Raw genomic sequence first — 15,234 nt, forward strand, 5'->3', positions numbered from 1 at the left:
CTTACTTTACCCAATAGTATTAGGGGGCAAAATCCAACAATAATCCAATACTAGATCACCCCTAAACAACTAAAATCAAAGAATCTACTCAATAACTAAATCCAAAATTATGAAATTGTTAGGACAAAGAACTGGACAAGAAATTAAGAGTTCCTTACCACTTTGTTAGATAGAAATGACGGACTCGGTGAGAGTTTCGCGTTACCCCAAACGGCATGCGAATCGGAGTACCGTGGCTTAAGTTGAAAGCATATGAAGAAAAAGATGAATAGTAACTTTTCTTCCTCTCCTCTCAGCTGAGTTGCATCTCCCTCTTATGTGTGTGTGTGTTATGAGCTGAATGGTTCATTAAGTTATGTTTTTATATGTTAGGCTTGGGCTCAATTTGGGCCTAGTCTAACCGCTTAACATTTTTAGTCCGTTTGACTCAACTTTGGGTCAAACATTTAGAATTAGTATCGCAGAAAATTACATTTTCTCACTCGAAAAAATCCACTAAATTTAAATCTCACCTTCAAATTTTGAAATTAAGATGTCTAAATTTTTAAACTTATTTAAAATAATTAATTTATTATTTTATTTTATTTTAAATGGTTATTAACTTCCAGTTCTTACATATTACATCCTAATAGTTAGAGATATAATGTGATAAGTTAAGTGATAAGAGAGTGAAATAAAAAATTAAAATGTAAAGAAGTTATATAAATGAAGTCAAATTAAAAAAAATTTTAGTAATTATAACTGAATTATTTTAATTCCCAAATCTTTTTCATATTAATATAAGGTTTGAAACTATATGTTGTGAATAGCCTTAACGAATTTGTAAATACTTTTAAAAAACATTATTTTTTAAAGACGGAAAAAGTTAGGTATCTGTATCTCAGATGAAAATGTACAATGTTTAAAACTATTGAAGACATAAGTATGATGTTATGATGAACACATTTATATTGAATTATTTAATTTTGGGTTCAATATGGTGAAATGAATTTAGAAATTGAGAATAGCTCTTGAGCATAGAGATATTTGTATAGTGAAGAGGTTGGAAGTGTGACGATTTGAAAACTAATGTTGATAGGTACAAAGAAATTGTGGTAAACATTTTTTGACAACTTATCCTAATAGAAGAAGAAGAGGAACCTAATTCGAGTACACAAATATTTTATCATATCTTATAATTAATATGCAAATCTCTTTGGGACGATTATGTTCATTCTCAATTATCATTTATCACAAGAATTAAATATTAAGTTAAAAAATAATCACTAATAATATTCATTTGAGCAAATAACGACTTTAATTAGACAAATCACACTTATTTTTAATAATGTTCTAAAGAACTATTATAAAATCACCAAACACGACGACTTTTCACTTAGAGTTGAAGGCAATTAAAATTGATTGTTGCATAAATAACTGTATAATTTATTACAAAAATATTGAAGAATTGGTAGAGAGTAAATTTTGCAATTTGAAATGTTTTCTACAAGAATGACTAGAAATGTTTTGTACATCCAAGATAAAATTCGAAATACTTATGGTCTTGAGTTAACACTTGACGAGAAACCAAAGTCATTCATGTTTTTAAAAGAATATTTGAGTCCGAATATGTGACCCTTGCCGGCCAAAATTTAAGAGAGGGGCATAGAATAATATTAGAACGAATGAGAAAACTAATTAAATATGAATGGATAGGGGCATAGGGCGAATACCAGCCTGGGAAAACAAAACGCTGACAAAATGGCATGTTCTCTGCACCAAAATCCACTAATAATAAATAAACAAGAATTCGAATTTCAGCAACTCGAGGAAGCAATCATCATGACCAACATTCATCTTTTATTTTTAATTTTATGTGTTTTATTTTGATTTTATATAAATTACAAAATTCTTTCAATGCTTTACACATTTATACATAAACAATTCATACTACGAATTATGAAGAGGTACATTTACATATAAATCGTAAATTTCTTCCAAAATTTATAAAGAGTTAAATCTGTATATAAATTACAAGTTCAAATGACAAATTACATTCTTAAGTGTGTATTAATTATTCATAAATTAAATATTTCACAATAAAATTTAAAGAGTTACCTATGTAATTTTTAACTAAATTGCTGTTCAATAAGACGATTTACTGCAGGTTTTACACATAGGTCAACCTGCAGAATGACTCCTACAAATAAACTTTTATTTTGACCAACATTAATCTACTCCCACACAAATAACCACCATTGCAATGACAAGAAAGGTTTTGGAGAAAATAAGAAAAAATTGAAAAAGAAGAGAACACCTACAAATAATTTGTATTAAAAAATATTGAGTTCTCTACATCCACAAATATTGAGCTAAATAGGAAGGTTTTGAGCTTATTAAATATTTTTTATCTGTAAATTATTTAATTTATCAATAATTAATACACACTCAAGTGTTTGGTCTCGCAGTTTATGTTTATGTATAGACTTAGCTCTTTATATACTGTGGTAGGAGTTTCATAGTTTATGTGTAACTGATGCCATTCATTAACCGTGGTAGGAGTTTCACAGTTTATGTATAATAGATGCCTCTTCATAAATCATGGTAGGGATTCCATGGTTTTATGTGTAACGGATACCTCTTCATAAATCGTGGTACGGGTAGGATTCTACGATTTATGTGTAAATGTGCAAACCGTTAAAGGAGTTTTGCGATTTATATAGAATCGAAATAGGACACACATATGATCAAATTGTTGCATTTATATAAATATAAACTCCAATCGTTTTATTTAAGTAAATTGCCCTTACTAAAATGTAGGAATATTTGTTACGTGTCACAATTACCATGCTAGTAACATCAAACTTGTCCCGGTTACAATTTGAACTCTCAAATCCTTTGCCATTCAACTTATCCCAAAGCATAGTTGTAAAAATCGAACTGGACCGACTGATTTGACTGAAAACTGGTGAATTGGACACTAATTTGGTCCGATTTAGAATTTTAACCGTTTAAGAAAATAAACCGAATTAAACCGGTAAAACCGGCACGAATCGATCAGAATCGGCACTCAGTCGGACTGATCAAAGAGTCAACCTATATGGTCAAGAATCAACCTTAGCATTGGGTTTGAAAAATTTTTAAAAATCAAACCGTACCGACTGGTTTGACTGAAAAACGGATGAACCGGACACTAATTCGGTCCAATTTTAGTGTTTTAACCGTCTAAGAAAACAAACTGACTTAAACTGGTATGAACCGATAAAACCAATATAAACCAGTCAAAATTGACACTAAACCGGGCCGGTCAAAGAGTTAACCTACATGGTCAACAATCAACCTGAGCGTTGGGTGGGAGTCAAACCTGGTTCTTCTAGTGTAAGGACCAAGCTAAAAACCACTATGCTAATATGTTTTTAGTTCTCTTTTATGCTTCTTAAAGTATATGTTTCATTTTCACATAATATCCTAATTAATACATATATATACGTTGGGAGAAGAAAAATAAATTTATATATAATAATTTAATTATATAAAAGGTATCTAGACTTTAAAATTACTTTTTGAATATAATTATGGATTGTTATTTTTATTGTATCAAATTAAAATATTATTGTAGTAGTACTGATAGATTTTATGTTTTACTTTATAGTATTTATTTTTAGAATTTGAAATTTGATTATTTTTAAAATGTTAGAAAAAATATGTATTTAATTTTTTTTGTTTTATATATTTTATTTATATAAGATCAAATTAACCGGTTCAATCAGTAATTTACCGGTTAAATCAATAAACTAGTAAATTAATAATTTGACTAGTTCGATTACTGATTCGATTCTGACATTTATGCCTCAAAGGCAATGTTTAGGGTAGCTCAAATCTTTATAATAAACAAAGAGTAGAGTTTTCAGGGGAAAAAATACAATAAAACGCACCGGTGTGGTTATTAGTTGAAGAAGATTGTAACTACATTTTTTTATATCATGTAACTACCATGTTAATAGATACCACCTCATATCCTCTCTCTCCTGCTCGGCTAGGGCAAAACCAAACAGGGAAGGGGGAGGGTAGTGAACAGCATCCGTAAAATCGTGTACAACTCCGTTTGTAAACAAATCGAGCCCAATCGCCAAGTACAGTAAACCCAAGATCTTTAGCATTTGGGTAAATCTGAAATGGAAGCATCAATACCAGCAACTAATGAAAAAGATCCAACACAACAAGAGACCAATGATGAAGAAGAGGAAGCACTAGTTGTCTATGATGAGGGAGACATTGAAGAGGGAGTCCAAAAATGTAAATATAGCATTGTGAGAAAATTAATAACTAAAAATCTATTAACCCAAGTTGGGTACAAAGTGCTATGTATAATATATGGAAAAAACCAGAAGGCTTCCAGATGAATGTACAGATATAGAACTTACCAGAACACTACAAAACAGTAAAACTAGGAAAGAAACTTGCAACAACTATAGGGAAAGTAGTAGAATGCAGCGTATTTGAAAGTGGAAATGGGCAGGGACAGTTCATCAAAGCAAAAGTGAGAATGAAAATAAATAAACCAATAAAAAAGGGAGTCAACATTGGAAGCATAAAGATGGCATAACCTGGGTGGATCAAGTATGAGAAGCTCCCAACTTTCTGCTATTTCTGTGGGTTGCTAGGACATGATGAAAGAAACTGTCAGAAAAAAGAGGTGTCAGAAGAAGGTCTAAAATGGCAGTCGAAGGAGTTGGGTGACTGGATAAGAGCTGATATGTTCGGAATGAAGGTGGAAAAAAAAGAAGAAGCACGTAAGGAAAAAGAAAGGGAAAAGGACAATCCAAAGCAGGAAGGAAAACTCAGAAGAAACCAAGAAAAATTGTTAAGCAAGTTGGCAAACCTCACAATGTCAGATTCTAAAGAGGCAGAAAAGGTGAAAGGGAAAGATATCGAATCCAGCAGAGAGGAAGCCCATAAAAAAAGCAAAAACGAATAGAATAGAAAGAATCATGAAAGACAAGAGAAACAGAAATAGAACTTGTAGTCCTAAAGATACAAAATACAAAAGTGCAAAAGGAGGATACAAGGAAAGAAGTTCTAGAAGGAGACAGCAGCAAAAAAGTAAAAAAACCAAGGAATAAAAAGGAGAAAGGAAAGCAGAAAAAGTGAAAAAGAATGACTCGAGAGGTTGTGCAAGAACATAGCAGTAGGGAAGAGAAAATAAATCCAAAAGGGAAGAGGAAGCTTGGAGAAGGAGCACCGATGGAGATTGTAGAAGAGGAGACTCAACCAAAACAGCATCAACCTAGCACCCTAACGGGAGAGGCTGCAAAACAGCCTTGCCGAGATTAATGAGGCTAATTAGCTGGAACTACCGTGGGCTTGGGAACCCATGGGCACTTAGGGCTTTGAACAAGCTCTTAAGACAAAAAGATCCCAACCTTGTTTTTCTAATGGACACAAGGAAAAAGGCAGATGAAGTAGGTAGATTAAGAAGAAAAAGGGGGCTTGATAATATTATAGGGGTAGACTGTGAAGGAGAAGGAAGAAATAGATCGGGAGGGCTGGCAGTTATGTAGGGGAAAAATACAACAGTGGAGATAATCTCAATATCCTCAAATCATATAGATATGGTGATTCAAACAGAAAGAGCCAGCAACCTTTGGAGAGCCACAGGCTTTTATGGGTGTCCAGAATCAAACAACAAGCACAAACCTTGGAAATTGCTGAACTCTCTTGGCCAGTCCAACAACATGCCATGGATGGTCTTTGGAAACTTCAACCAAGTGCTGGAACAAAGAGAAAAACAAGGAGAACTGCCAATGACCTATACACAGACCAGAGGATTCAAAGAAGCTTTAGAGGTAAATGGACTTCTTGACTTGGGCTTTTTAGGACATAATTTTACATGGTCCAATAACCAGGCTGTAAATCAGAATGTGCAAGAGAGACTCGATAGAGCTATTGCCAACATAGATTAGAGGGAGGCTTTTCCAAGAGCGGTGGTCCAGCATCTTCAAAGATATAGATTGGACCACTGCTTGATACTTGTAGATATGCTAGGAGAATCAGAACAGAAGACAAAGAGAACACATATTTTTAGATTTAAGCAAGTATGGCTGAAAAATGAAGTGTGTGAAGAGGTGGTAAGGAGAACATGGATACCGAAAACACCTAATCTACAAGGAAAACTAGAAAACTGTAGCAAATCTTTAGAGGAGTGGGGCAAAAAGAACTTCGGTCAGATCCCAAAGGCCATTAGAGAGAAGTAGAAAAAGCTACAAGAAGTGCAAGCTGGAGATCAAACAAAGGCATCAATGATACAATCAAAGAAAATCCAAGAAGAATTGGATAAGCTCCTAAAGCAAGAAGAAATCTGGTGGTCGCAAAGGTCAAGAGCAAATTGGCTAAAGGCAGGGGATAGGAATACAAGTTTCTTCCATAAAAAAGCATCTCAAAGAAAGAAAAGAAATATAGTGCAGAAAATTTCAGATGATGAAGGAGTAATTTACGAAGAAGAAGAAAAAATTGAAGAGGTGATGACAACCTATTTTAAGAGGCTGTTTGCTACTGAAAATACAGAAAAAATTGAAGAAACAGTTGAGGTTGTTAGGGGAAGGATAACACAAGAGAGATTAGATATAATTCAAAGCGATTTTACCAAAGAAGAAGTCAAGATAGCCTTGAACCAAATGCACCCAATAAAGGCACCAGGGCCTGATGGATTACCGACTCTTTTCTACCAAAAGATGTGGAACACAGTGGGAGAAGATGTGACAAAGTGGACACGGAGGAGATCCCTCAGAGGTGAACAAAACCTTTATCTACCTCATCCCTAAAATCAAACACCCAAGCCACACAAAGAATTACAGGCCAATATCTCTATGCAATGTTATTTTCAAGCTTGTGACAAAGACAATTGCAAATAGGCTAAAGTTGATCCTGCCAGACATTATAGGAGAATTCCAAAGTGTCTTTACACCAGGAAGAGTTATAACAGATAACGGTCTAGCAGTATTTGAGATCTTTCATTTCATGAAAAAAAGGAGGGCAACAAGGGATACATGGGAGTGAAGTTAGATATGGAGAAGGCCTATGACCAGATTGTGTGGTATTTTCTCATTGAAGTGCTCAGATTTATCGGATTCCCACAAAGATGGATTGATCTAATTTGGATATGCATAAGCACAGTATCCTTCTCTATTTTGATAAATGGCTATCTATATAAAGAGTTTAATTCCGGAAGAGGAATCAGGCAGGGAGACCCGTTATCCCCTTATCTTTTTATCTTGTGCGTTGAAGTGTTCTCCGGTCTTCTAAGGAGAGCACAAGAAAGGAAAGCTATACAGGGGATCAAGTTTGCAAGACAGGTACCAAAAATTACCCATCTCTTTTTTGTGGATGATAGTATCCTTTTTTTGAGAACAACAGATCAGAGCATTCAAGTACTCATAGAGATTCTTAAACACTACCAATTAGCTTCGGGACAGAGAATTAACTTGGACAAGTCAGAGATTTTCTTTAGTTGAAATGTACCTCCTACCAGACAGATGCTTATCCAAGATTGGCTGAATGTAAAGGCAGTAAAAAGTCACTCAAAATACTTGGGAATACCAACTATGGTCGGTAGATCCAAGAAGTAGATTTTTTATTTTGTTCAAGAGAAAACCTGGAAGAAGCTAAAAGGATGGAAAGAGAAAACTCTATCTAAAGTGAGAAAAAAAATTCTCATCAAGTCAGTTGTTCAATCTATCCCTTCTTACATCATGGGATGCTTCCAATTATCTAAGAGTCTTTGCAACTATTTAAAGAGAATGATTAACAATTTCTATTGGGACAACAAGGAGGGAAAAAGAAAAATACATTGGGTAAGTTGGAACAAGCTTAGCAATGCAAAAGAGGAAGGAGGATTGGACTTTAGAAGTTTTGAAGCATTTAACCAGGCCATGCTAGCCAAGCCAGGTTGAAAATTAATGAAGAGACCTGATTCACTGACAACAAGAATACTAAAAGCCAAATACTTTGCAAGAAAAAGTTTTCTTCATACAAACAAAGGACACAACCAGAGTTATACTTGGAGGAGTATCTGGGGCACAAAATGGGTGCTGGAATTAGACAGACTTTGGAGGATAGGAAAAGGGAGGAGCACCATAATTTGGGGAGATCCATGGCTTCCTAATCAAAACGGCCATAAAATTGGAGTCTTAGAGCAAGTTTTGATCAGGAAGCCACAATGGACAACCTTATCAACCAGGAAAACAGAACTTGGAACCAAGAATTAATTAGAAACATTTTTCTACCTTTTGAGGCAGATCAAATCCTAACACTACCATTACATATCCAAGAACAAGAAGATAATTTTTACTGGAAATTTAACAGAATTGGGGAATATGAAGGGAGGAAAGCTTATCACTTGATAAGGAAGCACAACCAAGAATAAGGACATAGTAACGTACCAACCCTCGAAGAGAAGCAGCGATGGAAGCACCTTTGGAAGATGAGAATACCACCCAGAACTTTGAACTTCATGTGGAGGCTCATGCATAGATCACTACCTACAAAATTAAATTTACATAAAATGGGGGTCAGATGCATTTCAATTTGTCCCAGATATTTTGAAAAAGAAGAAACTGAATCTCACATTTTCAAAGATTGCGACTGGACAAGGAGGTTTTGGTTTATCTCTCCCTTCACTTTGAGAACAGAATCAGCGGAAGAAATCCCTCTATTAGACTGGATTGACATAACCTTGAAGAAAATTGGGGGAGAAGAAAAAAGGCTTTTCTTGTGCATCCTTCATAGCCTCTGGCATGGGAGAAATAAATTAGTGTTCGAGAACGATCAATCCCCACCAGAAGTATTGTTGGAGAGAGCCCAAAAAAGCTTTACTGAAGCAAATTCTATAGCAGAAAGATCTTTGTTTCCTTAGGAACCTCCACCGGGTAGCTAAAGTGATGAATTTTGGAGTGCTCCCCCGCCAAGCACCTTTAAATTAAATGTTGATGCAACTACTAATAATGGAGGAAGAGGAGGAGTTGGTGTAGTTATTAGAGATAGTGAAAAGGTAGTTGCAGCAGCTGTCACGCTGGAGATTGCCTCATCTCTTTTAGTTAGAGAAGCTGAGGCCATGGCTTTTTTCTTGAGTTTGGAATTTGCAACTCAATGCTATTTTTTATATTGAGTTGGAAGGAGATAATATAGAAACGGTGAAGGTCCTTAAATCTGAATACCCACTTGGAGGTTCTTTTGGAGTGATTATTTCCAATTGCAAAATCCTTTTGAATAGGATCAGGTTTTATAAAATTTTATATGTAAGAAAACAGGAAAATTTAGCAGCCCATTACCTAGCAAGAGTAGCTCTTACCAAGCCAAATGTAATGTGGGTGGAAGAGACACCCTTAGAAATATGTAATTGGATCTATCTTGATATTTTGAAATTTAGAGTTTAATACAAATAGATTTTCCTTCAAAAAAAACTACCATGTTGGGGTTGTCTAAAATGAGCACAATAAATATGTGCTTATTGCATATGCCACATTTATATAGACCATTAGATTATATTAGATGGAAATCAAATGTTAATATAAAAGAAGGAATTATTCCCGTTACTGCACCTTCTTCTTTGTTATCGTCGTCATCAACAACACCTCTTCCTCCTCCTCCTCCTCCTCTTCCTCCTTCTTTTTTCATTGGAATTTTTTCTCCTTCTTTTATTGTTTTGAATCCAATCAAGTGGCTGAGGTGTGGTTCAATTCAGAAGAAAAAAATGTAGTATTAGAGAAAATAGTTTTCTGTATTTGCAGCAAATTTGGGTATAACACGTAGATATTTGGGTGTAACACGGAGATATTTAGATGTATTTTAAGAATTTTGGGTGTATTTTTATTCTGATAAGTTTTGTATAATTCAAAACTCTTCCTCTTCCTCCTCCTCATCTTCTACTGCTTCTTTTTTTATCATCATCACCATATTTTTCTTCTTTATTTGTTATTCATCTTTTCCTTTTTGTTTTACCTTCTCAAGTTTTTTCTTGTTTTACTCTCTTAACAAGAATAAAAACAAAAATATCAAATAAAGAAGAAAAAGAAACATATAATGCTGCAAAATTACTTGGAAGAGGATAAACTTACATTAATTTAACTAAAAGAAAGAAAGAAATAAGGAAAAAAATGCATCATTAAAAGAAATATTTTTCTGTATTTGCAGCAAATTTGGGTGTAACACGAAGATATTTGAGTGTATTTTAAGAATTTTGAGTGTATTTTTATTCTGATAAGTTCTGCATAATTCAAAGTTCTTCCTCTTCCTCCTCTTTATCTTTTAATGCTTCTTCTTTTTTTTTATCATCATTACCATCTTCTTTTTTTTATTCATCTTTTACTTTTTGTTTTACCTTATCAAGTTTCTTTTTGTTTTACTCTATTAACAAGAATAAAAACAAAAAAATCAAACAAAGAAGAAGAAGAAACACATAATACTGTAAAATTACTTGAAAATGATGAACTTATATTAATTTAACTAAAAGAAAGAAAGAAATAAGGAAAAAAAAGAAGAAAAAAATGCAACAATAGAGGAAACATTTTTTTTATATTTGCAGCAAATTTGGATGTAACACGAAGATATTTGGGTATAACATGAAGATATTTAGGTAATATTTTTATTCTGATAAGTTCTGCATAATTCAAAACTCTTCTCCTTCCTCATCCTCATCTTCTACTGCTTCTTCTTCCTCATCTTATTTCGTTTTCTTATAATTCTTCTTGGAAAAAAAATTGAACAAAAGAAGAAAAAAATACATAATGTTACAAAATCAATAGAAAAAGGAGGAGGACAAAAATGCAGCAACAATAACAATAAAAAGAATCACGATGAGGATACAAACGCAAAGAAGAAAAAGAAAGAATGCGAAGAAAAATGATGAGGAATGCAAAGAAGAAGGAGAAGAAGAAGAAGGTGATGGATGAGGAGGAAGAACGTGGAATACAAACGTTGAAAAAGAACCGTTTCTGATTTCGTGCTATTCAAAATTGAGGAAGCGCGTGTTTACAGGAAATAGATCCTCTCCATTTTTTTTAACACTTGAGAGAATAAAGTGTGATCTCTCACCTTTAACTCTATAAGTGAGACCAAAATTAAATAGGAGAGAGAAAAAAAATGAAAGATGAGATCCTACACTGGACACCATCCAGTTTTTTTCTACTGGAGATAATCCACTCCCCGTATTTACATACTCTTTAAATTGTGAGTTGTTTTTGTTGGACTTTGACTGACTTGTATAGACTTGTATACCAAAAAGACTTGTATGTGTAGCAAGTCTCTAAAAGAAGAGCATTGATAGACTCTAATAAATACAGAATATCCTAGTACATAATTGAATGCTTTAAATGACAATATTTTAATACACAATATTTTAAATGGTAACAAAATCTTTTATTTTTAAATAATTAAATATAAAATATATAAATACAAAATATATGAGTATTTTTTATTCATTAAGATTAATTATTTTGCAAGAAAATTTTATAATATTAAAAATTATATTAAAATGATATTTTAAAGTGTAACATAAAAATATAAAATAATTAAAATTTTATTTTATATTACTTGACAAATAATTAGATTATTATATTCAAAATTTATTAATTAACTACTTTTGTTAACGATATTATTATATAATATAATTTTTCATCAAAACATTTTAAAAATATAATTTATTTAAAATATTATATATAATACATGAAAATATTAGTTTGATATATATAATATTTATAATTATATATTTATAATAAGATCATTTTTTATCTTTTATGATTTTTAAATATTTTTTTATTTTTCTAGTCAAATTTTTTATTCTCTAACTCAATAAGACTTTATATATATATATATATATATATATATATATATATATATATATATATATATATATATATATAGTGTACAAATATCTTTCACAAAATATTTTTTATTATAATATTTTTTAAAAAATTATTTTATTAAATACAAGAGTAAAATATATAATTTTGTAATTTTAATATACTAAATTTAATATGTTATTTGATTTTAATGTTATTATATTATTATAATTATTTAATATATAAAAGAATTAATAGATAATATATATATATATATATATATATATATATATATAAAAGATTGGGCAAAAAACCCAAATAAACCAAGGAGCATTCGAAATTACCTAAATCCGCCAAATCAAAAATCTTCACCTGTATCCACCAGGACCAATTATTATGTAATTCGAATCAATAAGATTCGAATTATGATCTCAAGTAATTCGAATTGATTTCATTCGAATTATATGCATGCAAGAGTTAAAGTAATTCGAATCAATATGATTCGAATTACTATGAAGGTAAGAACATAAGGTAATTCGAATGAACTTGTGTCGAAATATATATGAAGAATTCGAGTCTTATTAATTCGAATTACTAGGTTAGTTTGTGTTTCAACATAATTCGAAACAAATTGTTTCGAATTATAAGTAACAAATTCGAGTTTAGTTAGTTCGAATTACTAGGCTAGGTTGTGATAATTCGAAACAAATTATTTCGAATTATATATATATAGCACGAACCAGGGCTATATATATATGCTGTGAACTCATGATGCTGTGAACAAAGTGGGGAGATGGCTAGTGAGGAGAGTTTCCTAGTGTTGGTACATTATAGAGGGTCGATTAAGAGAAAAACTCGATCCGGGGTGAAGTTCACTGATAAGGATCCACTATGTATTATCGTGACGCCAACAACCACCTACGATGCTCTTGTTAGCTGTGTGCTGGATAAGCTTGGTCTCGAAGGAGTTAAAAGGGTCAAGAAGTTTTTCTACCGCATTCCAACAGCGGTGCTCCATGACACCGTGAAGTTTGATTGTTCCACAATCGGCAGTAACGAGGACTTGCAGGTTATGTTTCTTTGTCGTAGGCAGTTTCCCGAGGTAAGGACACCAGAGTTGTTGGCTAAGTTGGTTGATGTGGTATCTAGCTCGGGTGGTTCAAACCGGAATGCGAATACTATAGCCGCAGTTGCCGGGTCGAGCTCGAGACCTGCTGTTGCTTCGTCCTCTGCTCCTGTGTATGAGCCACCAATGCAGCCTGTTGCGTCCCCTTCGTTTGCCGTCGATCTGGGCGGGAATGTTGGAGATGAGGTTCGGCATGGGGAACATATTCCCACCGAGGTACATTGTCCCACACCGGCTGGTGTTGGTGATGGTTTGTTTGATGATCCAGATGACGATGACGTGGAGCCGGATTTGATCGCTAATGAAAGCGGCGATGATGTTGGAACTACTGTTCCGAGAAGGGCTACAGGTGGATCTAGTTCTGGCACACAGCAGTATCCACCCCATTTTTCCTCGTTGGACCTGGATGCCATGCGGCAGGACGAAAATGCTCTGCTGCCCTCAGGATTTGGCGCTAGAGATACCGAGGGGTCTGCCGGTGTGAACGAGTTTCAGGTTGGCCAACAATTTCAGGATAAAGATGAGGCGCTGTTCAATGTGAAGACGTACAGTATCCGCCGAGGGGTCCAGTACAAGGTCGTTGAGTCTGACTATCGGAGGTATGTGGGAAAGTGTTCTGAGTTTGGGAATGGGTGCACATGGCTCATTCGGATGAGTCTCCGACAGCGGAAGGGTATCTGGGAAGTGAAGCGATACAACGGTCCGCATACATGTCTCGCCAGCTCCATCTCCAGCGACCATAGGAGTCTGGACTACCATGTGATATCCACCTTCATTATGCCGATGGTTAGGGCTGATGCAGCTGTGAACATCAAGGTGCTTCAAAATGCCACGGCCGCACAATTTGGGTTCAGGCCAACGTACAGGAGGGTATGGATGGCGAAGCAGAAGGCCGTTGCCGTCATATATGGGGACTGGGACGAGTCGTACAACGAGCTCCCTAGGTGGGTTTTAGGAGTTCAGCTGACGATGCCTGGCACTGTAGCCGTCCTCAGGACTTGCCCTGTTCGAGTTGGGGGACAGGTTGACGAGTCTCAGGTTTATTTTCATAGGCTGTTCTGGACTTTCCCCCCTTGTATCCAGGCATTCCGTCATTGCAAGCCTCTGGTGAGTATTGATGGTACCCATCTATATGGGAAGTATGGGGGAACACTGCTAGTCGCCATTACACAGGACGGAAACTCGAACATCCTCCCCGTGGCATTTGCACTAGTCGAGGGTGAGAATGCTGAGTCATGGTCTTTCTTTCTTTCCTACCTCCGTGAGCACGTGACACCTCAGCCGGGTCTGTTAGTTATTTCAGATAGGCATAATGGCATAAAGGCAGCACTCGAGGCTCCGGATGGGGGATGGCTACCCCCAGCTGCGTACCGGGCGTTCTGCATTCGACACGTTGCATCGAACTTTGCATTGACGTTCAAGGGAAAAGATGCCCGGAGGCTTCTTGTTAACGCCGCATATGCGAAGACTGAAGTGGAGTTCGACTACTGGTTTGACATTCTGCGCTCTGAGAATCCGGCAATGTGTGACTGGGCGAACCGAATCGAGTATTCGTTGTGGACACAGTACTGTGATGCGGGTCGGAGATTCGGGCACATGACGACCAATATTTCTGAATGTGTCAACTCAATCCTGAAGGGGGTAAGAAACCTCCCTGTTTGCTCGCTGGTGAAGGCCACATACGGAAGGCTAGCTGAGCTATTTGTCCGTAAGGGAAGGGAGGCCGAGGCTCAGATGGGTACTGGACAACAATTCAGTCAATACCTAGTAAAGTGTATCGAGGCCAACCTGAAGACAGCCAGGTGCTTCACGGTGACTGTTTACGACAGGGATAACTCGGAATACACCGTTGCTGAGACGACTCCGACAGGTTCATTCTCCCTTGGTACGTACAGGGTCTCATTAGGTTCTAAGACTTGTGATTGTGGATACTTCCAAGCACTTCATTTTCCCTGTCCACACGCACTGGCATGTTGTGCTTATTCACGACTTACATGGCAGCCCTACGTCCACGAGGTCTATCGCCTGAGTTCCGTTTTCGGTGTCTATCAGATGGGATTTACACCTCCCATTCCAGAGGGTTTCTGGCCACCTTATGCAGGGCCAACCGTTATACCGGATCCGAATATGAGGCGTGCGCGGGAGGGTCGTCCAAGATCCACAAGAATCCGCACCAACATGGATGAAGCAGATCCGAACCGGCCAAAGAGATGTGGCCTCTGCAGGCAGCCAGGTCACACCAGGCGTAGTTGTCCACAAGGCGCAGGCCCCAGCGGGACTGCTGGAAATCAATAG

At 35.5% G+C, this 15,234-nt stretch overlaps 1 protein-coding gene across 1 annotated transcript; it reads left to right on the forward strand.

Moving 5' to 3' along the window:
- The first annotated feature begins 12,606 nt into the window (after positions 1–12,606).
- Positions 12,607–15,234, forward strand: LOC110263789 (uncharacterized). The gene has a single exon (XM_021105575.2). The coding sequence runs from the start codon at positions 12,607–12,609 to the stop codon at positions 15,232–15,234; it is 2,628 nt and encodes an 875-aa protein (XP_020961234.2).

Source organism: Arachis ipaensis, chromosome B6 (assembly GCF_059453495.1).
Source record: "Arachis ipaensis isolate K30076 ecotype BB chromosome B6, ASM5945349v1, whole genome shotgun sequence".
In the NCBI taxonomy this organism is placed as follows: domain Eukaryota; kingdom Viridiplantae; phylum Streptophyta; class Magnoliopsida; order Fabales; family Fabaceae; genus Arachis; species Arachis ipaensis.

Coding starts and splice junctions, on each gene's coding strand:
- LOC110263789 (XM_021105575.2), top strand. CDS start 12,607: ATGGCTAGTGAGGAGAGTTTCCTAGTGTTGGTACATTATAGAGGGTCG.